Here is a 25242-nt window from a genome sequence, read left to right on the forward strand (position 1 = left end):
TTTTAGTAAAATTTTGCGAGCTAGGCTTACACAAAGTAGTACATCATAGTAAAGGTGGAGGAAAATGATTCATCTTCATCAAAACCTTGAGAAATAAAAGTCTAAAAGTTTGCCACTGTTATAAAAATTATTATTCTGAAGTCACTATGGCCTCACACCACTCGGACAGAGGAGGCCTGGAGACCTGATGTCTGTGTATAAGATCCACTGTTTTCTGATTGCAAGGCCAAATGCTGCAGCTGCTGAGGGATACTGATTGTTTACGATAGACTGTCTTTGTTTTGTCTCATGGGAAGGCCACGGTGCAGTATTAGGGGAAGCCCGAAAAGCGAGGCAGACAGAGACAGGGCAGACAGAGACTGCAGCGGAACCGTGGGGTGCGATTACTTTCCATCTATGTGAATCTCTGCTCTGTTTCTCAATAAAATTGCTGGAACGTTATACCACTGTCTCGTCATTTAGTAAAGATGGGAACTCAGTTACTATTGTTTAATATTCCACCCAAAACTCCCACAACAATTTGGCGTAAACGAACAAGATCTCCGACCGACGAGCGAGGGAGTCCGGGGACAGGAGCTGCTTTGGCCGGCCCGGAGAGGTTATCCGGCCTCTGGTACCCCGAATGGATTTTCAAGGGATGTGGAGGAGCTCCTGGTCTCGGAGCGTCTCTGGGCGTCGGCGCGAAGATCCGAACCTTTCTTTCATGAGACGGTAAGGGGATTATTTTCCAGCTCTTTTAAAAACAAACGCAATTGGTCAAAAATGCTTGCAAGCTTTTAAATTTTAAACCCCATTTTAAAGTATACCTCAAGAAATTTTTAAATTTAAAACTGTAAACCTAAAAGGTAGTAAAAGTAAAAGCCGGTAGAAATAATGAATTATATTTAATCCTTAAGGCAAATAAAACAGGGTTCGCAATACCGAACGGTGACTAAGGTTTAAACATTAAACTAAAATTCAAAATTTAATTAGAATACGTTTTCAGCTGAAATACGGACTTTCCCACAAGGGGGGAGGAGTGGCAGAGTGATTTTCACCTGGAGAACAGGTGACCGGCTGAGCAGTTTCCAGCTGGTCCATTAAAGTCCTCTTGTCTTGGGTTTGTGCAAGAGGCTGTCCACTTCTGTTGTGGATGAAAGCGGCAGGGATGCTTAAGTCCTTGACTGTTGCGAAGACGTTTGCAGCTTTGATAAGTGGGGACCCCGACCATTATACCAAAAAGGCGACCATCGGATGTGAGGCCTTTCATTTAGTTGGTCGATCGTGCTAAGGACGTAAAAAATAATAATAAAAAACAAAAAAAGGATAAAATAAATAAAAACAAACAAAAAAAAAAAGTCTGGAAGCAGAAGAGTCAGTGTAATGGGGGAAAGGCAGAGGTTTTTCAGGGTCAAGCCTAGCCCCAGGGTGAGACGTTCGATTTCATGCTGAAAAACGTAGGGGCCCAGACGCATGACATGCATAAATGATTTGAAATGATTTGATTAAACATGCAGATTTCTCACATAGGGGTTATTATTATTACTATTATTTTTATTTTATTGCAGTACTGCTACTAAATAATAAAAATAAAATTAAGAGAAAAAAAGAAAAGCGATAAAAACAAGGAAACGGAAACGAAACTAAAAAGGCGTTGCACCGGGGAAGCGTTTACGCGGGGACCGATTAGGCACTTCCGTTGTGGATAAAATTGGTCTAAACTGCTAATAGCGACGTATAACTTTCAAAAATGGGTAAGCGTCCAAGTGTCTGCAAGACACAGAGTTGTATCCTTGCGGGACTGAAGCGTAAAACCGCGTGTGGACGAAGCATCGGGGGGTCGTAACCAGCGCACGCTCTCCACCTTTTAAACTAAGCGGGAACTTAACGCGTTGAAAACATCTTTCGGCGTTGACGTTTAAAAATTATGAAAAACATAGAACTATTTAAGATGGTGAAAAAGCAGGCCTGCACGTGTTTGTCTGTCTGAATGTCATCGTTTGTATGTAACCGTACGTATGTATGTATCTATGTAACTAAATGTTCGTCTGTGTGAATTAATTCGGGGGTAAAAGTAATGTTCATGGTTTCAGAATGTTCATTTGTTTTGGGAGAACTGCAGCTCCGTAATTCAAATGACATTTTAAGCATGGACTATGTTAACAATAGAGGTACAGTAAAAGAGAGATTTAAATAACAAAGTTTGTTTTTTAACATTAAATATCAGGACCAAATTAAATTGATACACGGAGAGATTAACATGGCTTGAACGGAAATATTTCAGCTTTGTTAGAAATTGGAAATAAGCGTTACATAAGCTTGTTAAGTTTACTGTTTTACAAATTTAGGCTGAGATCCTATAACTTGATTTTTTAGCCCTAAAGTAATTTAAAATTACTGAGATCTCATTACTTATAATTATTATAATAATAATGATTCATCACAAACCAGTCCAGTTGAAAGAAGTTTAGATATACAAGATTTTTGATTTAAATAGATGAGGGAAAACTGTGCTTTGAACAAACTGTATGGAACTAAATATGGTTGCTTTTCTAAGGTTTTTCTATTCATTTATTTTATTTATTTTTTACTTGGAATTTGAATGCAACTAATGAGAAATTTTGAGAAGTGTCAAAATATCAGAAGACCACGTTACACGCGTCATCAGTTACGAAATCATCTGATGTTATTAGTTATGCTGAGCTGAGGCGATCCTCAGAGGGACAGTATAACCTGAGAAGGACAATAGATATGATAAACAAATCTGACCATAATTTAAACATCTGAATGTTTATGGCGAGGCTGGGTCTGTGTGTTCTGGCCTGGGATCACGGAAACTATGTCAGAGGGGAAAAATAAAATAAAGCCAGCTTCTGAAGGGTTAATTTCTAATTCTAATCTTGGTTTGTTTTGGGTAGCCTTCTCAATGTGCTGAATTATGGGGAAAACTCTTATCATTTATAGAGAAACACTAGAAGCTCAAAAACTAAAAGGGAAAAATCATTGTTTCAAAGTTTCACCATTGACCAATTAAGATTGAAAAGGTATATATGAATAAAAGTATTACTAACAGCAAATACACATGGTCAAAGGACCAGAAGGATATCAAAAAGGTTTGTAATAAGTCAAAAACCTATGTCATATTGGAAAAGACATAATTGTGCTCCTTGGAAAACAATTTTGTTTTAGTTTTTTTGGTTCATTTCTTTCGTTTTTTTGTTTTCTTTCTTTTGGAGGTGTTTTGAACAGAGTTTCAAAGGAAAGGTAAAGAATAGAAACCTTCCCAGGATCAGAAAAAAAGGGAAAAACATCACGTTAAAGGGACACTAAGGGGACCAGGGTTTTAACTGCATGCTATTAACACTCTTGTTTTTCTCTGAGTTATTGCTTTCAGATTAAAGGAGACGCCACCTTTTCTGCCAACAGAAGGCTCTGAGGAGACAATGCTAGCAGTGCGGTAAGGAGTTATAATCAGATTTGGATACTAAATTATACTTAGTTTTAACCAAGTTATGCCAGATCTTCCAGCAGGAAAGGTGGTGTCTTAAAGATGTTTGTTGCTTTCTGCTATTAACAGCTGTATCTTTCTGCTTCTTTTTCTTTGCAAAGAAACCTGGTCAATATGATAGGATTGTGCTAACATAGAGATTTAGTCTCATTTTAGACATTCTCAGATGCGAGAGAATGCAGAAACAATGCCACAGTGCCTTGGGGGCTGATCCTTGGGACAAGGACTAAAGGTGATGTCATTGACTTCAGCCTGATCCAGTTTTGAGTTTTATTTTGTCAGAGACAAAGTTTGATTTATTTTTTATCCTTTTGTTTCTTTTATGTTTGTCATGTTAGAGGGAACACTGTAGTTAAAATGTTTGTGACTGTTTTGCTGTAATTTCTTTTCAACCTATGGAGCGTTTTCTTTGGCAAAAAATGCTGGCAGAATTCATTCTGTTTGCAGGCGTGAGGACTGGAGGACGGACTCTTGATGAGAAGGAGAACGTTGGGCTGCTGAATTTAGACATTGGACTGAAAATGGACAATGAAGGACTATGACTGAAGCATCGGACAACCTTCGACAACAAACACAGATGAGTTCTGCAGACACGACTTCATGCATTTCACTTCAGATTTTGTTGTACACAATTAAAACAAAACACACATTACGAAACACATTAAGATTATGTAAAGGTGAAAATTTTTAAAGAAGCACCTTGATGGAATCATGGAGCAACTTAATAAATTAAGTGGGTATTATATCAACAGTTAAATAAATAAATGAATTAATTGGTTTTCACTATATAGATAGAGTAATCTGGACTTTTAAATAGCATTTCATTTAATGAACATCTTAGAGTAGGCTGATTTCTGCTACTCTGGCAGGCATCAATAAAACGCAAAGAAAAGGTTACTGGCTAAAATGGGTAATGTTGCAATACAATTAGCATAATGACACATCCTACTAACTAACATGGGTAAATTTAGGATTAAAGCATCAGGGTACAATGGTTACAATATTTATGGAGATTTAATATCTTTCAACTAGAACACAAATAACTCAAAAGTCTTTTTAACAACCCGTTAACCTGACAGCTTTTAGATCAGGATAATTTAATGGTTATCGTCTTACATACAGAAAATAAGTAAGATTTTTTTAATTAGTTTAGATTATGGGGACATTTTGGATCTGGTCAGGATGGTTGGGGGGCTGTGATGATAAAAGGGTAACAGCTTGAAGGTGATATCAATGAATGAAGGTTTTCTCTGAGGAACATTAAAGCAGCAAAGACACCCCACATTGGAACTCCTGTTTTGAATGGGACATAAGGTGAGATCCTTACAATGAGAGACGTTCCACACAGGGGGGTGTGGAGACCCCTGGGGCATGGCACCCAGGACGAGCTGCTGTGGACTTGACACAGCTGGTGGAACCAGAGGGACGACGAGGTGGTCCCACATGTCATCTGACACCTTACACTGACTGTAAAGGGTTTGGGGTTTTCAGGGTTGCTGAAAACAGAAAGCTTCAGAGAACCTTAACCTTTCCTGACCAGGCACTCAGAATACATAGATCATAGATCAGATTGCGGAGGCCTAGACAAATAGGAACGCAGAGACGCGTTCATCCAAGAACTTCTTAATAAAAGTCCTTAATCCTCAGTTTAAGAAAATAAATAATCACATGTATGGTTTACTTTATTTTAGGATTAATTTGGGAACTAATTCTGATTTGCTTAAGTAGCTTTAGTTGTTCTACAATGTTAGAGCGTTTTCAAAAAACTCCTGTTCTCTCCTGCTCTCTGCTTTGTTTTGTGTTGTAGAACCTTGGCATCCTTGAACAGTAACAGCATGGTATAAATATTTTGTCTTTTCTGTGCAGAACAGCACCTCACTTAAAAAAAAAAAAAAAAAAAAAAAAAAAAAGGGAGAGAGGGAAAAGGCTTTCACATGGAAAGTCTTTCTTTTTCTCAGTTGGGTTTTCAGAATAAATGGGAAATGTCATGAAACGAATATATTGATGAAATTATGTTGCAGAGAACTTCAACTGTCAGACAACAACAGTTAAGACACACATTGAAAGCATTCTGTTAAGAATTATTATGAATTTACTGCAGATACATTTGAACTTAAAGATTACTATTAATTAATTCTGCAATTTAATTAATAATTAAATTGCAGAATTCTGAGAGCTAAATAATTGTGCACAGAAATATCTTGAATGTGAAAGTGCTTGGAGAATGTTTTAATAAATGACACATGAAAGGGGTTTTGATAAGAACACTAATTACACCTTGTTTCTGTTCTCTAGTGGGAACAAGGACTCGTGTCTGCAGACCATCTTCACAAAGTGTTTTATTAGAGAGAAATGCAAAATAAAATGCTCAGTGCCCATCCAGAACTGAACACTTATTACCATCCAGCTCAATCGTCCAGCCTGCGTGGAGGAACCAGAAGAGGACTGGGGATGAAGAAGCCAGAGAACTCTGATTCTTTATTCTTCAACGGGAGGAGTTGCCTGAAGAGACCCTAAGCGCGATTAGATTATTTTCTGCCTTGTGCCTGAATGGCCTGAAGGCTTTCTTAACTTTGCGTTCTTGACGTTTCAGACTCTTCTCATATTGTGTTGCTGTTTGTTTAACTGCTCTGTTCCACTGACTCACATGTTTGATTTTTTTTGTGTTATGAGATCTACACTTTAATGTTACATCATGTTGATCAATATGGTTTTATGGTAAAAAAATGGAAACTGTTTGCTTCAGACACACAAGGATCTATGGTTTATGCACCTTTTGATTTGATATAGGAAGAACCAGGATCGGATTGGCTCTAAAGATCCTTTAATATTAGCTGGTAATGATAACACTTAGATTCAATACAGGGTTTTCAGGCTCAGATTGGCCGAGAGCAGATCTCCCTGGGAGGGGGCTTGCCAGTTTTTACTGCCCCCTAGGGGGGGTAGCTTTTTCTGGCGTTTCCCCTGCCCGCACTGAACCTCTCCTGCCTTTGCTCCTGGTGTTGTAAGTTTGGAGTGGTGGATTATTGTCCATCGTAGGGGTGAGTGGAGAAAGGAGTTGGAGGGTATTCAGGGTGGGTGAAGAGTAGACGGATTCGACCTTGGTTAATGAACAGGGTTTAGCTTACCATAGTCTAATGTAATTTTAAAATAATGTGCGCATAGGTACCTAAAACAGGCCTTACCTAATTAGATGAATCCTAAATTGTGGACAAAAGCTAAATCTTTGATCTTGTGTGTTAAAGCTCTATGAAGCATTCATGTTGATCTGTATTGAAAGTTCTAGCACTACCCGGTTCCAACACGGGAACCCTTTGGGTCCCACTTTACGAGTTTACAGAAATGGTTCCTCTGTGCTTTGTTCACATTTTCAAGTGATGGGTCATCTTGTTTTGTCTTGATGCTGACGACGCCATCATAAAAAAAAAAGAGAGGAATGTTATAAAAATTATTATTCTGAAGTCACTATGGCCTCACACCACTCGGACAGAGGAGGCCTGGAGACCTGATGTCTGTGTATAAGATCCACTGTTTTCTGATTGCAAGGCCAAATGCTGCAGCTGCTGAGGGATACTGATTGTTTACGATAGACTGTCTTTGTTTTGTCTCATGGGAAGGCCACGGTGCAGTATTAGGGGAAGCCCGAAAAGCGAGGCAGACAGAGACAGGGCAGACAGAGACTGCAGCGGAACCGTGGGGTGCGATTACTTTCCATCTATGTGAATCTCTGCTCTGTTTCTCAATAAAATTGCTGGAACGTTATACCACTGTCTCGTCATTTAGTAAAGATGGGAACTCAGTTACTATTGTTTAATATTCCACCCAAAACTCCCACAACAGCCACGTAATGGCCTCCCTGTCTAAAATGTACCCAAAGCTGCTCGCCATCATGTTCCAACTGTGAAACACGGGAGTGGCAGCAACATGCTGTGGGGAAGCTTTTCTTCAGCAGGGATACAGCAGCTACTCAGAGTTCATGGGAAAGGAGAGACGGAGCTAAATACAAACATCGGAAGAAAAATTGTTAATGCAAACCACTCGAAACATATTTTTATGTTGGAATGAAAATTTAAGATATTAAATCCCCTTCATCCATGTGAATAATTTTGCAATGCATTTAAAATGATAATATACTTAAAAATACTCCTGTTAGTCTATAAATCCCTGAATGGCTTAGCACCTAAATACATGACAGACTTGTTATCAGTGTATCAACCCTCCTGACCACTCAGGTCTTCTGGCTCCAGCCTACTAGAACATACCTAGAACCAAAAAAGTGTAAAAGTGCTGAAAGCCTGAGTTCCTTTAAATCAAGATTGTTTAGGATTGCCCAGTTTTACTGAAACATAATTAGTTTAAGTTTGTATTCCAACTGTTTTTAAAATTTGCTTTTAGTTTCTATTTTGCCATGTTTTCATTTTACCCTGTTTCAATTTGCCTACATTTCATTCCAACTGTTTTTCTTTCACTTGCTTTTATTCTGTTTTAATTTACCAATGTTTTAATCAAGTAAAGTGTTTTGCGTTGTCCTTGTACTGAAATGTGCTATACAAATGAACTTGCACTGAATGAACCCAAAGGTTCATTACACAATGCTCCATTCAGTGAGCTCTAGTGACATCTGCTGCTGCAATTATTTCATGATAGCCTAGTCACTTAAATAATCACTTCACAAAAACAACAGAACATAGCAATGGCTACAATGTTGTCTCAAAGTTTTCGTCCAACCCATCTCCAGTAACCGCACGTCTGTTGAGTTTTATCTAACTCTGCTTTTAGTTCTTAAAATGATTTGCACCTAAAGTAATCCAGCTAATATGTTGGCTGTTACTGGTGGTTGTGTTTTCTTTTCATGACATGGACAAAATTGTCAATAAATATAATTGGTGTTATTGTGTCTTGGGTGTGCATGCTTGTGGGGGCTGACGCAGTATTATTTTTGTCACACTATTGTTCCCAAATGAACATTACTTCTATAATGGATAAAACACAAACATGTATATCCAACATTTTAAATTACGCTAATAATTATGGCGGAGGGGAGGGTGTATTTACGGTAGTGATATCTTCAAAAGGTCTTGTAGGGGGAGCACTACTTGAAAATTAATTAGCATGGCTTTAATTTACAAACAGATCCTTTAGCTATCAGGCTCCTCTCCTGTGGAGCCAACTCCCAGTTTTGGTTGTGAGGCAGACACCCTGTCTACTTTTAAGACTAGGCTTAAAATATTCCTTTTTGACAAAGCTTATAGTTAGAGTGGCTTAGGTTACCCTGAGCTACCTCTGTAGTAATGCTGCTATAGGCTGGAGGACATCAGGGTCTATTTTTCTCACTCTGCTGAGTTCTCCTACTGTTCTCCAATTTGTATTGTTTGTTGTTATTTCAACTTTTACCATTTTTTGTTTCCTCTGTAATTATTAGCATAATTTAAAATAGTAGGTACACCCGGTCTGATGTTCTGTTACCTGTGACACCATCTAGGGGGGCAGATCATCCGCTATTACCCTTTCTAACACAGGATTCCTGGATCAGTGTGTGCTTTTGTGTCTCTGCTCTGTCTTCTCTAACCTCCAGTCGGTCGAGGCAGATGACCGTTCACACTAAGCCTGGTTCTGCTGGAGGTTTTTCCTTCCCATTAAAGGGGAGTTTTTCTCCCCACTGTCGCTTCATGCATGCTCAGTACGAGGGATTGCTGCAAAGCCATCAACAATGCAGACAACTGTCCCTGAGGCTCTATGCTCTTTCAGGAGGAGTGAATGCTGCTTGTCAAGACTTTGATGCAACCTGCTGTTTTCTTAGATAGGAAACTTTCTGACCAATCTGTATGATTGACTGAATTTTACTTTGTAAAGTGCCTTGAGAGGACACGTTGTGAATTGGCGCTATATAAATAAAATTGAATTGAATTCAAACAGCCCCTCCTAAGATAGGGGAGTTTTTTTCTTTGCTTTCTCTTTTTGCTGGTTGTATTTCAGCCGCTGCTGCCGGAAAAGCCTGTTGTCATGTGATTCAATCTCCATCCCTACTAACGCGCTGACCAGACTACCTTCAGCAATCCACAAAGTCACACGTTTCATCACACTTTTATTTTAAAAACCGACACGGAAAAATGAAGCAGTCACATGGTTTACCGTCAGAGACATGGTTTTCAGAAAACCGACACGAGCGTTGAATCTACACTTCATCAGACACGCCTCTTGTTACTCGGTACTCGCATCAGATGGCTTCAAATGTCCCACCGGGACACTTGGACTGAAGCAGAGGCGCATCAAAATGTTTCAGGACACCTCCTTGAGTTTGAGAGCATAGATTTGTTAGGGAAGATTTCCAACCAACTATGTGTTCGCTTATCTGGGCATAAGGACACAACTTCATGTTAATAAACCACAGAGTAAAAGGTTAGGTTTTAAGCCACGTATATTGAAAATAGTTGATTAGTAGTACAAAGCTTGTAATTATAATAGGAATACATGGACTTCACCAGCAGAAGAATCTAAAAGTGAAGAGGGATGCCTCAACTCAAACAGTACGCAATCCTAAATGTGTAATTATTTACACATTTAGGATTAGCAGCCTCCATGTTTCTCAGTCTGGCTCTGAGAGAAACCAGCAGGAACCCTCTCTGGGAGCTTCCAGATTGATTTTCATCATGATGTGAACATGATCAAGTCCTCAGAGCCGTCTTTTAGAAATAGACAGGGGCCATAACGTTTGTTCAATTTAGCTCCATGGTGCTTAGTTCAGTAAAAAACAAAAACAAAGCATTTATTCCTAAAGTAGCTAAAAAAACAAACATTAAAAGGTCCTTCAGATCAAAACATGATCCGGAAGACTTCTGCTGCTATCACCAAGTGAATATACGTCAGTACATGTGTAAGTAGGCATATATATCTATATATCTATATCTATATACATATATCTATATCTATATATATATCTATATCTATATATATATATATATATATATATATATATATATATATATATATATATATATATATATATATATATATGTGTGTGTGTGTGTATGAGGAAGCAGAGTAAAAATGTCGAGATAAAGGTATGTTTCAATCCTGGCTTGCTTGGTAGGCTAATGCTTATAAAAGACATTTGTGTAGCTAAGCTGTTAATTGCAAATTAGCTAGTTAAAAACAAGAGAAGTTTATTTTTTAAAAGTAACAAACAATACAAACATGTTTGTATTTGTGTAGCTTTATCTTTGATTGAATTGCTTCTCGGGGTTGGCCCTATATAATGACTGATATAGTGGGCCCCAAAACCAAATTTTGCTTAGGGCCCCATGGAAGCTTGGGCCGGCCCTGATCAGGAACATCAAACGTTTCGTATTCATATTGAATGCTGTAGGCGCTTGTCTCTGATTCTTTCGCTGTTTAGTCCAGAGGAGGAACCACTGGAAAATGTTGCAGCACGAAGCCCTGCAGAATCTTTCCCACTCAGGGCAGACTTATAGGGGGGGCCCTTCACAAAAGTTTGCCCAGGGCCCCAAAATGGCTAAGTCTGCCCCTGCTTCCTGGAATAGACTTCTCTCATCCCTTCCTGGCGGATCTCTGCTGTCCCGACTCCAGCTCCCATTCCCTGGTTCCTGACAACTGGCTTCACTTCTTCAATAAACCCTTAAAACTCTGTTGACCTCTGGTTAAATCATTGGTAAAAACCATGGCACGGATTCTTTTCCAAAAGCCCAGCGACGGTAATTATTTTGAGCTTGGCTGCTTCTGCTTTTCTACGCTAAGGCAACTTCTTCAGCCGCTCACGTCGTTCAACCTCTCCACTTCTCGCCAGATGTTTCCTGTCAGCAACGCTTCATCTGCAAGGGGAACCGCAGAGCTGAATGAGCATCGGAGGGAACATGGTGTCCACGGCGGGGCTCCTCCTGGTCGCTCTGGCCTCTGTATGCGGACGAGTCGCGGCTGAAAGACAGCTGGTTTATGCTACGGTGGTGAGTGCTGATAAGGTTTGCTCCGACGCTGCGGAGGATGGTCCCTTACGACGGACCGCTGCAGAATTGCCTTCGAAATATGTGAAATATTGCTTCCCTTTGCTCTTATGATAACATGATGTGTTATTTATGCAACTTTTAGACTGCTGGGACATATTTAATGGACTCTTATTAATTCGGCTTGAAAACATTCTATTTTAGAGGACGTTATTTTTAATAAGGCCGTATATTTATGTTTTAGTGCTTGCATTAGGCTCCCGTAAACTTGCACTACACGTTAAAGCGGTCTAAAGTTTTTGATTGATTTTTTTGGCAGTGGTAAAGTTTAAGAGTGTTTAAGACACCTTTGAACAGGGTGTTATAAAGCAACTTGAAGAGCCTGCTCAGCTAAGACAGTGGAGTCAGTAATACAGAAGTTAATGAGCTCAGGGGACAACAGCTCCAACCTGGCGCTCTCATCTTCTCTACTCATGGTCAGCGTTAAAGCCACCTCGTGTTTATTTTTTGGCATTTTGGATGCCAATCACAAAAGTGAAGGATGGCCATCCTTCACTTTTGTCATCAGCTTTTTCTTCTGGCAAAAACAACGAAGCATACAAGATAAAATTTGATAATTTTAGTTTTAACTATTGAAATCTATTCTAATCAACTTTGGCTTGTTTCCCCCAATATAACAGAGTAGGATTCTGACTGGGGCGGAAGACCTGAAATGCCTTGAAAAATGAATCACGTTATGTTGTGTTGAAGTGCAATGGTGCAAAAAAAGTGCAAAGGTGGGATTTTTGCTGAGGTTAAAACATCTTGATGAGTAATTATTGGCTCCGGGTCAGTTAGCCCCAAGCAACAGCTTGGACTCCTAAACCTGTTTGTTCTCATTTTGTCAAGAGATGCACTGATGAGGCTTTTCTTGGCTGATACCGATTCCTGGGTCTGACCCTCCTATGCTAATTTCCTTACTGACATAAAAAAAGGGGATTCTGACCAGGAGTCAGAAGTCCGCTATTTAGTGCAAAGAGCCTACAGGGGGGTCTTTTAATGTTAATATAAGTAAAACTGTTATTATTGAACATCTTTGAATACAAAGGATTACAGGGATTATGTTGTGGAGAGGTTTAAAGCATCGTTAGGTTATAAAACAACATTTAAAGCAGCCAAGATGCCCACTACTACCTCTGGAGGAGCTGCAGAGATCTACAGCTTAGGGTATAGGCTTCATCGGCAGGGCAACTAGTCAGTCACTCCTTATATCCTGCTTTCAATGAAGGATTACAAAAAGAAACATGTTGCAAGAGTCTAAGTAAGTCCCGTTTGCCACAAACCAATCAGACGAATCCTTGAAAGAAGGGTTGAGACCCAAATGGACCTTTTTGTTCTGCACATCACCCAGGACAAACCATCCCTGGAGGGGAACATAGTGGCAGCAAAGTCCTGCAGTGAGGACACTTTCCTTCAGCAGGGACATATAAGTCTACAGGAGTTGATGGGAAGATATACAGAGAAACTGTGGAAGAAAACAGTTATAAAATATGATTAAAAAAAACTTGTTTCTTTTTCCCATATACATCTTCTACAGGTGTTACTAAGTTTGCTTATCCCAGTCATAAGGCTGTAGTCATTCTTATAGTCACATAGTTTCCTATCAGAGAGCTGTAATTGAAACCACAAGCAAACTGTCATGGTTCAGTTTTGGTCTGGCTGTTTTTCCGGTTATTTTCCAGTACCTCCTCCTCTCACTCAGCTCACCCTCCACTCCCTCAGCAATCAGTCACACCTGTTAGGCACTAATTAGTCTGAATTAACTTCACCTGCCAGCCTCCCTACATAAGCTCCATTTAGTTTGCTCCTCGTCGCCGGCTCGTCTTCAGTCTCTACCAACACCACGCCTGTCTAGTCCTTGTCTCTTCAGTCTTCACTCACTCCACGTCTGTCAGTCTAGTTTGCTTCCTGTTTTGTTGCTGGATCTCCTGCTACCACTGTGCTCCAAGTATAGCCTCTGCTAGCTGCTGGAGTTCCTGCTACCTCTGTGCTTCAAGTAAAGCCTCTGCCAGCTGCTGGATCTCCTGCTACCACTGTGCTCCAAGTATAGCCTCTGCTAGCTGCTGGATTTCCTGCTACCTCTGTGCTTCAAGTAAAGCCTCTGCCAGCTGCTTGATCTCCTGCTACCACTGTGCTCCAAGTATAGCCTCTGCTAGCTGCTGGATTTCCTGCTACCTCTGTGCTTCAAGTAAAGCCTCTGCCAGCTGCTGGATCTCCTGCTACCACTGTGCTCCAAGTATAGCCTCTGCTAGCTGCTGGATCTCCTGCTACCTCTGTGCTTCAAGTAAAGCCTCTGCCAGCTGCTGGATCTCCTGCTACCACTGTGCTCCAAGTATAGCCTCTGCTAGCTGCTGGATCTCCTGCTACCTCTGTGCTTCAAGTAAAGCCTCTGTCAGCTGCTGGATTGCCTGCTACCTCTGTGCTCCAAGTTTTGTCTCTCCTCTGTCGCTGGGTTGCCTGCTACCCTGTGCTCCACCAGTCGTGCATCTTAAGGAATTCTCTCACTGCACCTCTGGTTCGACTATAGCTTTGCATCTCCAAGAACTTTCTCTCACTGCATCTCTGGCCCGAAAGTTGTCATTGCACCTCCAAGTTCTTGTCACGAGATCCAGCTCAGAGTTTTCCAGTCAGCCTGCTCCTGCACCCATCATCTCCTGTCCGCTAAACTAACTCTGGTCATCTCATCCATAACTCAGTACTTTCAATAAACTGCAAAGAACAAGCTCTGTGTGCGCGAAGACAAATCATGACACAAACTGGATTAGGATTTAGAAAAGGAGATAATCCACAGTGCAAATAGTGTTTGCAAGGTTGATTTTTCTTGTTGTGGCTGTTATGGTTACATTGGTTTTTCATGTTCCCTTATACAAGTGCTGGTCATATAATTAGAATCATATAATTAGAATATCATAGATATAGATTGTTTTTCAGTAATTTCATTCAAAAAGTGAAACTTGTATATTATATTCATTCATTACACAGAGACTGATGTATTTCAAGTGTTTATTTCTTTTCATTTTGATAATTATAACTGACAACTAATGAAAAGCCAAAATTCATTATCTCAGAAAATGAGAATATTGTGAAAAGGTCCAATATTGAAGACACCTGGAGCCACACTGTAAACAGCTAATTAACTTAATATACCTGAAAGTTCTTTAAATGGTCTCTCAGTCTAATTTCTGTAGGCGACACAATCATGGGGAAGACTGCTGACTTATAGACAATTGTCCAAACGACGACCGTTGACACCTTGGACAAGGAGGACAAGACACAGCAGGTCATAGAGAGGCTGGCTGTTCACAGCCATTCAGAAATGTGGGGAGATTCACAAAGAGCGGAGCTGCAGCTGGAGTCAGAGCTTCCAGAACCACCAGGCAGACGTATATAAGACCTGGTTTCAGCTGCAGCATCCCTAGTGTCCAGCCACTCGGGAACAAGTATGTGTGTAATGAATGAAAATAATATATAAACTTCACTTTTTGAATGGAATTATTGGAAAAAAAAAATTTTTTCATGATATTCTAATTATATGACCAGCACCTGTATAGGAAGAACATGTCATGCTTCAACTTGTGGCTAAAGAAGTGAGAACTGAAACTAAATAATTTAAAGAGTCAGCTAATGCGGTGTTACGAAATAGGGGGGAAAAAAAACAAATTTACTGGGCTCTTTAGCCCGTGTAACCCCATAGTGGCAACAAATAAACCTTTAGGTTGTAATGAAAGCTTTACTGGTTTTGCAGCTAAAGTACTTTAAAGAACCTTTTTCTAAAGCGGCTGGACCCGCTGGCTTTTGACTGACAAGGTTTTTACAGACGCTTGGAAACGCCCTCAGTCTCAGCCGACACCACTAAAAGACGAACAAGGGTTTCAGCTGAAGTAGATTTTAATGAGTCTGGGTTTAGTTTTGTTCCACTTGAGGTTTTTGGTCCAACTAACTGTATATATTTTTTCATTATATCCTCTTTTTTTTTGTCCCCCACCAGGATGAGCTACATGCGTCTTATTTAATCAGAACATAGTCAAAAAGTAAATTTATTTTTAGTACATCGTATATAAATTCATTATATTTCAAGTCTTTATTTTGGTTACTTTTAAATGATTATGGCTTACAGTTGGGGCAAACTCAAAATAAATTTTCTTGGAAATTACATTATTCCGTGACACCAACATGCTACCCTACTGAAAAGTATATCCATGTGCTCTGCAGCATGTGCTTTCAATACATGTTAGGAGGTTCCTTTTGCATTTTTGCTTCAACTACTGTTTCAGTGCAGCATGGCCTGGCAGCCTCAGCCTGTGCCGAGGCGTTTCAGCCGGTTTATGGCTGCCGTTTTCGCCGTCATGCACGGCATCTCATGAGAGAAACCCAAATGTGCGGCCCGTCGGTGGGGGTCTTGTTTTTTCGCGTTGGTTGGTCATGCACATCCAGACGTTTGCAAATATCCGCTCCGTCGTGTTCATTTTTAGAGGCATGTGTTTGGTTGAAAGTAAACGCAGAAAATACATTTACTACAGAATGTCACTTGCACGTAGAAAAAAACCTAAACGTAACACGACAAACTGTGTAGCTCAAGTTGTCTTTTCCTGCTACCAGTTGTTGAACGCAGGCATAGTTTCCGTGGAGCGGTGTCTGCTCTTTAGAACGAGAACTGCAGTGAGGGCCGTGCTGTTGCACCTTTTCCTTTCATACTTTTTCCTTCCACTAAACCTTCCATGAACAGCACTCTAAAGTGTTTTTTTGATGGCGTTGTAAGTGTGTTATAACATTTCTGTTTTAGAAATCCTTTTTTATTGGATTTAAGTAATACATACATAGAATGGAAATGTTCTTGAAGCCATAATAATCAAAATGAACAGAAATAACCTATTTAAATATATTCTATGATGGCTCTATGAGTTTCACGGTTTAAATCTAATTCACTCTTCTGTTATGTTTTTAATTAATTGAGATGCAGATGTGCAGAAGAGAATACCTCACAGTTTTTCTTGCTACAGCAGGGGGATTTTCACCCAAAATGAACTGGAGCGTCCTTTCTGGTTACATGTCTCTGCTCTCCTCCCCCCCAGTTGTTTCGACATGGTGACAGATCGCCAGTGAAAGCCTATCCTACTGATCCCTACAAAGAAGATGCCTGGCCCCAGGGCTTTGGGCAGCTGACACAGGTAAACAGATTAGTTTCACTCTTTAGGCCTCCTCTCTCCAGATTAGGACCGGCCCATAACAATAACTGTTGGCTTTAAGTCAAGTTACATGTGGAGGTCATGTGATTTATGCAAGTACTTCCTTCCTTCTTGGCTTAAGGGCACCAAAATGTGCCTTTATTATTTTTAGGTTAGTTTTAAAGAGACCTGCAGCATTACACCTCGTCCTCTATGCTTAACTGTAGGAAAGCAGACGGAAGTAAATACTACATCCTATCTAACAAATTATTAAAAAACAGATCTATCTCACAAATTTAAAGTGTTGTCTTTTATAATCTGTGCATATTTCATCCCAAACATCATATTATTAATTTTATCTTGTTCTTTGCCAGAAACAGAATAGGCAGTGACCTACATGGGACATTTATTGCAGAACATGGCATTACATTTCTATTGTTGCAATTAATCAGCTGAGAGTTTGGATGACAGTTCTTATGGTTTTAAAAGCCTGAAAACCATCCTGGATTTTCACAGTTTTCTCTGCTATTTTCGTCTTAAGGAGGGGATGAGACAGCATTACGAGCTGGGCCAGTTTCTGAGGACGCGGTACAAGAACTTCCTAAATGAATCCTACCACCGACACGAGGTGAGAGATAAAACCGCCCCTTTTCTTCCGGATCGTTTGAGGATTAACGGGCACCTGAAAGCATCTTTGTTCTTCTTCGCCAGGTTTTAGTGCGTAGTACAGATTATGATCGCACCCTGATGAGCGCCGAGGCCAACCTGGCAGGTGTGAACATGAGGATCCTGGTTATTCCCGTGTCCTGTGCTCCAACTGATCCTCTGCCTTAACCTTTACCGTCTCCTGCCTTTGTGTAGGTCTGTACCCCCCTAAAGGTCGGCAGATGTTTAGACCCGGTTTAAAGTGGCAGCCCATACCGGTGCACACGGTGCCGCAGAGTGAAGAAAGGGTTGGTATATGTAAAATGGTTTTTATTAGATGTGCAAAAAAAACTGCAGAGGTCTGATTCTGTGTACTTATTGTTTCTCTCTCTAAGCTGCTCTCGTTTCCTTTGGGAGACTGTCCTCGCTACAAACAGCTGATGAATGAGACTGAGCACACGGCAGAATTTCTTAATGTTACAACAGCATACCAGGTACATCTTTTCTCCCCCTGCATTCTGTTTTCTTTTAAGCAAAACTAGTCCTATTATTATTTAACAATGTATTAATGTGCGTGGAAAAGAATTGCTGAAAATGTGTCAGATTTAAATAAAACATGTTAGGGAGCCCTTTTGTCTTCTTCTTCTTCCTTTAGGACTTCATGGAGCTGTTAAAAAGTAAAACAGCGCTGAAGAATGTCAGCGTGAAAACAGTGTGGAGTGTGTTCGACACACTCTTCTGCGAGGTAAAAATCCCAGCAAACACAACTGAAACATACATTTAAAATAAAGCTTCACTTTAATTTATTGTCAGTAACATCCATATTAGAGAAGCTTTTTTTTTTTTCAAGCGTTGTTGTTATGATACATAATTGAGCCAAAAAAATACAGAAAAGGATGTGACAGCCTTTATTTAGAAATATACTACGCAGTTAAAAACAGAGATGGGATGTTTAAATGGGGCCAAGGCGCTTAGCATATCTTTTTCTCTTGGGTTGTCCTGCATGTACTCTGACCAGTTTCCTCGTCGGTGCTGAAGAAAAGCTTTCCCACAGCATGATGCTGCCACCATCATGGGATGGGGATGTACTCTGCTAGTATTTTGCCAAACATGGTGTTTCACTCATGGGCTATAAGTTGATTTCTAGTCGAGCTTCATTTTGTTTTTTTTTCTTTTTTATTGACAGCAGAAACACAAGAATTCAAGAACTGCTGTTTTAAAAAAAAGGAGAATATGCAAACATGGCTAAATTTAAGAGGGATAAAATATAATGGAGGCAGAAACTACAGACAAGCATATAACCGGCCTCATTTAGATTGAATAATATGCGATGGGATAGATATATCATGTTATGGTTTCAACGAGTTCTAGACGATCTGCATATGGATTTTAAATCTCCTCTGAGAAATTACAAAAAAAGATGATGTACTGACTTTATTTAAATTTAGACAATAACTTAACTCGGGGCAGGCCTTAAAAAACTATGAGCTGAACAGTAAGATGTTTTACTAAAATATTCATCTTAAATTTACCTCCTTTCGAATTTGGGACATGTTTTACCTGCGCATGTAATCAATGTGCCCCCATAGATATAATTAAACTAAACCTCATCCCGCTGTAAAGGCATAACTCCGCCCTCCAGACACATTTTAAAAAACTCCACCAAAGTGGGCGGTTCCAAGAGACACGGCTAAGTGTGGGGGTGGGCGTGGGGGTTAAGCGGACTATGGTTAGGACAAGGGAAAGCGACATGTTTAAAAACATGGAGCAACAAGGGCGATGCTGGTGGTTTTGCCACGGATCGGTCTTTTGAAGTGGAGAATCTTTTACCCACCTCATCAACAGAGGCTGAGGGAGCCCAGCGGGGCTCAACCTACCAGTTTGAGCAACTGGCTCAAGGCGTTGACTCGGTGATGCCTGAAACTGGCGCTTCCGAGGCAGCGGAGGACAGAATGGGTGCAGTTTCTGCACTGCAAAAATGAAACTAAAAATAAGTTGAATTTTCTTAAAATGAATGTATTTGTCCTGGATTTGAGCATGCAAATAAGATGATTTGCCAATGGAATAAGATTCTTGCACTTAAAATAGGAACAACTCATCTCCATTATCTTACTTCAAGTGCAATATATCTAATTATCTTATTTTACAGGTCAAAATACTCATTCCATTGGCAGATATTCTTATTTACCTGCTCAAATCAAGGACAAATACACTAAATTCAAGAAAATCTGACTTATTTTTAGTTCCGTTTTTGCAGTGTGAGTGGTTAAAGGTTGTTAGCAGCATCATTGCTGCTATGGGCTAACGTTCAAACCAGTAACTAAGGTCCGCCCCAAAGTTTTTTTCAGCCCGAGGAGAGCATGTGCGATTTACCGATGTAAATAAAACAGTTAATTTTATTGTGAATATTTAAAGAAAAATAATTTCATTTGTTGTAAACGATCTCTATTTACACCTTTTTAAATTTGAGAAACCGCAAGTCGTTGACGTTGTTCTTACTGTTCGCCACGACTGCAATCGTGGAGCTTGACCCGGCCGGAGCCCAACGGACCGGAACAGAGCAGAAAACTGGAGTCGTTCCATATTTTGACAATTGACAGTGACGTCCCGAGCGGTCGCGGAGAATGCGGAACCGTTCTCATTAATTAAAACAACCACGTAGTTGCTCCGTAGGTCGGACGTGCACATACGTGAACGGAGGATGTGGAATCTGAGCGTAAGACGGTTTTAAGACAATTATTGCAGAACTACACAAGCGCTCATAAAAAATGTTTTTTAAAAAAAGTTGCACAGTAACATTAAAATAGCACCCTTAGGCCCCGTTTATGCAGTTTACCTGTAAAAGAAGTGGATTAAACTTTTAGCATGGCTGGGTTAAGTGGTCAAGAAGACCGTCTATAGGTGAAAGTCAGGCCTAAATAACGCCGACACACGAAGAACGCTGCTTAACGTGAACCTGCTTGACCTCCTCTCTGTTTGCTGTGTGTCTTCAGTCCTGTCACAACATGTCAGCTCCCGACTGGGTCACTGCCGACGTCATGGACCGGCTCACTTTCCTCAATGACTTTGGACTGCAGGTAGGCGACACGGTAGATCCTCGGCTTTGCATCGCTATTTCTGATTGGCACGAGGATTGACGCGGCTGTCATTAAATGTTGAACGTTCGCAGTTCCTGTTTGGGGTCCACCAACAACAACAAAAGAGTCGCCTGCAGGGAGGTATGTGCACACAGAGACCTGGGGCAAAAGGTGGAATCTGAAGTCCAGGCTTGGGTCACGCACAATAATCAGAGGCAGGCAGAGGTATCTACAGGGTAAGGCGGCCAGGCTCGGTCACAGGACACTTCAGGTTTCCGGTGTCCAGAGTCAAAGGCCAACTGGAGAGACCAACAGGGGTGAGGCAAACAGGCAGAACCCACAGAACAAAGCTGGGTCAGGAACAGGCAGGCTAACAAAGACCGCTGGCTGGTCTACTCACGTGATGGCTTTCAACAATCTGGCAGCAACAGTCCGTGAGAGACAGGATTATATGGGCAGGTCTACAGGTGCAGCGACTCCAGTAACTGGAGCCGCTGCAGGTGTTGCTGCTGAAAACTCTGACTGGAGCAGGCAGAGCGTGACGTCACAGTCATTTCAGATCCAAACAAACACTTGTCAGAACAGGCAGGAAAGCAGAAGCATTACAGTTAAGTCATGATTTAAGGGGAGCAATTACCTTTTCCCTTGATGGCCAGCTTGGTTTGACTAAATGTAATCATCATCTGAAAACTGCATTTTGTATTATTTGATGTGATCAGACGGGTTCTGTCAACCTGGTTGTGAAATTTCATGTGAAAACATTTACTCATCCCTTATTGCATATGTGTCAAACTCAAGGCCCGCGGGCCGAATCTGGCCCGTCAAGGCAATTTATCCGGCCGTCAAGAGCCAAAAAAGGCATATCATGTGATAAGGTAAGGTATATATCCCTTTAAAGTGGATAAAGTGGCTGAAACTGTGTAGTAACAGCATCCTGCCACTAGATGTCAGTTTTTCCACAATACATTAAAACAACCCAGAAGTGTCCAAAAAGAGAAAAAGTGATGCAGAATGATGAGTTTATAATTTCATTCAAACTGTTCAAATGGGCTTTAAGGTCCTAATTTTATGTTACTGTGACTTTTCTATAGGAACTGGAATTAAATTATGAAATCAGGTGTCATCTATACAAGTGTAACCGGCCCTTTTAATGACTTCATGATGCCAAAAGTGGCCGAATATGGAAATGAGTTTGACAAACACGACAGCTGCTGTCCCTCCTTCAGGTCTCCTGCTTGGGGAAATTGTTAAGAATCTCACCAAGATGGCGGTCCCAGACCCAAACCAACAGCTCAAACTGATGATGCTCTCAGCGGTGAGATGTGTATTGTTTACATCGGTTTTAGTTGCTTGTTTTAAACACTCATCACCGTCTAATGGTCGCTGTAAATGTGTCTCCCCACAGCATGACACAACCGTAGCTGCTCTTCAGGCCAGCTTGAACGTGTTCAATGGAAAGCAGCCGCCTTACGCCTCCTGTCACATAATTGAATTGTACAGAGAAGAGAACGGGTTGGTATTTTAGCTGAAGTAAAGTATCAAATGTATATTTATACAGTAATATATCTATAAAAAAAATTAATAGGTTTGAGAGTATCTAGCATCAGAGAGCCCATTAATGTACTAATTCCATTTTAAACTTTCTTGGATCTGTGTGTGCACTCAGCGCTACGTCGGTGTCGATGTTTTTCCGTAACGACACGAGCGTGAACCCGTACCCACTCCAGTTGCCAGGGTGCGCTCTTGACTGCCCCCTAGAGGACTTTGTCAGGATCACAAAGCCGTTCATCTCAGACGACAGGGACAAGGAGTGCCAGCTATCGTCCCCGAGGCTCGACACAAGTGAGATTCCCACACACCACTGCTGTCAACACCAGCGATCGGTTCGATTGGATCCTCAACTCCTTCCTTTTGTCTTTTTCTTTTTAAAGAAGTCATCGTTATCCTGGCCTTGTCGTTCTGCCTGCTCCTGGCCTTCGTCGTCATCTGCCTGCTCTGTAGGTTCTCTGTTTGCCGGCACAAAAAGTCCATCGGCCATCATGAGATCAACCAAGAAGACTGAGAGGAATCCTGACAGAGGCGCAATCTCCTGCTTCAGAGATCTACGAGCCTCATATCCCTGGGCAGCAATGATGATGATGATGATGATGATGATGAACTTTGAAAGCTGAGAGTTTAGGTATTGTCAGGACAGATTACGGTGCCTTGTACTGAAATTGGAATAATGTGAAACCAGTTTATTCTTGGACATGTGTGTTGTGGTTTGGGCACAGTATGGCTGGTGTTGGTCCACTTTGTGTGCTAATTCTAAGGCCTGATGACGGAGATGCCTTAAATATGTTTCACCTTTTGAACTATGTCATATATATTCATAATAGATTATGTTTGGTACCTTAAAAATGGCAAAGCGTTACCTTGTTTTTATCACACCCTTACTCACCAGGGTCTTTCAGATATGGATGCAGATTAATGTCTTCATTGTTTACTTATGTTGAGCTTCCCGTCACATTTTTGGATGATTCCAAACCCCCATGTCTCAAATTATTTGTCCTAAATTTGCCTTCATGCTGTATGGATTGCACTTTGATAATGTGAGACATTTCTATTTTCCAACCCAAAAAAAAGGTGCTATTTTGTGTGTAATTTATGATTCACATCAAGGAAAAGCTTCAACTGTTGGTTATGTCCTGTGTTTATACACCTGGAACACGTTTATATTTTGTCAGATTTTAATATGTTTCGTTGGAAATGTACGCGATAGGTCAATCCAGAGTAGGTTAAAAAGGGAAGTGGAAGGAAAAGTGGCGCGCCTGAGTGAATCTCTTTTTCATGCAATTTCCGCTGCGGGTCCTTTGCGGTGTGACTACTGATTAAATACTTTGCACGTATTACATGGTGAAATAGCACAGACTCAGTTAGATTGGATGGAGACCATCTGAGCCTGACTTTTCAAGTCTTCCACAGATTTCCTCCTGAATCTATGACTGGGCTTTGACATATTACCTTGCTTCAAAACATTTCATTGTAGCTCTGGCTGCATGTTTGGACCAAAAACCTCTACTTTAAATATGCTTCTACGTGTTAACGTGTATGGGAAAGCTTCAGATCAATTTTCGTTTATAAACTGAAGATATGGAGTTATACTTTCAGCAAAGCTTGTTGATTCTAGTCAGTTAATCAGACTCTCAGAAGTATTAGTCCATTTAATCAATCCGAATTACCTAAATTTGGACATGAGTGGATGTCTTTATGTGGACATATTTTTATCTTTCTGTTTTCAGCTATATTTTCATGTTGTTTAGATGGAAGGCAATATTCTCTTTTTTAAATATGAAATGAGTTTTTAGGCCGTTTTGTATGTTTTATACAATATTTTTGCAGAATTCCTCCAATATTTCAAGAGTATTTCAGTGATTTTATGTAGTTTAGTTGCAACATATGGGAAGGTTTGTTGTAAAATTTTGATTCTTTGACTTTAACAATAAAAACAAATTTTTGACACGTGTTTTGATCAATTTTGTCATAGCTCTACACGCCAAAAAGGTTCCAACTGTTCACAGCAATACTGACCTCTAGTGGCATGAAAGAAGAAAAAAAAAAACATGTTCTGGCTTCCTGTACGTTATCCACTTAAAATTATTTCGTTTTTCAAGGCTCAGGTTTGCATATTCTACCATTGACTTCATATATCAGGCCCAGGTTTCCATGTCCATTTTATGAAACTAAACATCCATTTAGAATAAAATAGAACAAGTGCTCTAAGGCTCGTGGCTGGGTTAACCTTTTTAATGATAAGTTCTGCACATGTATTAAAAACATATCAAAAACAACACAAGTTAGTGCTCTGAGATACCTCGCTAAGGTATCCAGGCCTTACTTGCAAAATGCTATTTCTGGCAGAAAACTGATGGTGCAAATCCCCCTTAGTGCCTTAGTGCATCATTTCCACAGTGACATTTGGTGGTGGTATCATGTTGTGCAGAAAGCGAAGCTGGTCAGAGTAGATGGGACAATATATGGACCTAAATACAGGGAGATACTGAACTTATGACAGGGTGATGACACTAATACAGCCAGAAATACAAAGGAATGGTTTTGATCCACTTAATCATATTAATGACTTTCTTTTAAAGGAGATATACTGTATCTGTTATTTATGATCCCCAGTCATTGATGGTAACAGGGCCTTGCAAAAGTATTCATACCCCGCTAATTTGTTTTATATTTGGTCATGATAAGACCCCAGCTGTATTTCAATAAGATTTTGGAAGATAGACCAACACAAAGTCCCCGGGGATCGACATAATTGTAAAAGTGAAGGAAAATCATTTATCTTCTTCAAAACTTTCAGAAATAAGTTTTAAAAGTTTAGTGTGTAATAGCCTCCCCGTCTAAAATGTACCCAAAGCTGCTCGCCATCCTGTTCCAATTGTGAAACACGGGAGTGGCAGCAACATGCTGTGGGGAAGCTTTTCTTTAGCAGAGACACGGCAGCTGCTCAGAAGTTCATGAAAAAGGAGAGACGGAGCTTAACAAAAAACATCGCAAGAAAAATTGTTAATGCAAACCACTTGAGACAGACTTTTATGTAATAATGAAGAGTGAAAACAATATATCCCTTTCATGCATTTGAGTATTTTTTAATGCGTTACAAAATTCTGTGCTGCCCACCTGTACAAACACACTTGTCAAACTCTTTAAATATATGTATGTATGTAAGTATGGCAAGCCCATTTAACATTTAATTACGATATTTACGACAAACAAAACGTTTGCCATAACTGAGGCACTTCAGCCATTGGATTCAGGTGTGTAGGGCAAGGGACACGTCTGAAAGTTGCGGGACAGCGGCCCTTGATGATTTGAGTCCA

The 25242-nt window shown here is 40.4% G+C and overlaps 1 protein-coding gene across 1 annotated transcript; it reads left to right on the forward strand.

The window, feature by feature from the left end:
- The first annotated feature begins 11315 nt into the window (after positions 1 to 11315).
- Positions 11316 to 22986, forward strand: LOC105916163 (lysosomal acid phosphatase-like). The gene is made up of 13 exons (XM_036127818.1): positions 11316 to 11448; positions 16557 to 16652; positions 17191 to 17277; positions 17361 to 17421; positions 17511 to 17602; positions 17690 to 17788; positions 17950 to 18039; positions 20288 to 20371; positions 20464 to 20512; positions 21598 to 21686; positions 21777 to 21883; positions 22038 to 22213; positions 22303 to 22986. Exons 1-13 carry the CDS (start codon positions 11341 to 11343, stop codon positions 22431 to 22433), a joined length of 1269 nt encoding a protein of 422 aa, XP_035983711.1. The 5' UTR covers positions 11316 to 11340; the 3' UTR covers positions 22434 to 22986.
- The last annotated feature ends 2256 nt before the right edge of the window (positions 22987 to 25242 follow it).

Source organism: Fundulus heteroclitus, chromosome 24 (assembly GCF_011125445.2).
Source record: "Fundulus heteroclitus isolate FHET01 chromosome 24, MU-UCD_Fhet_4.1, whole genome shotgun sequence".
Taxonomy (NCBI): domain Eukaryota; kingdom Metazoa; phylum Chordata; class Actinopteri; order Cyprinodontiformes; family Fundulidae; genus Fundulus; species Fundulus heteroclitus.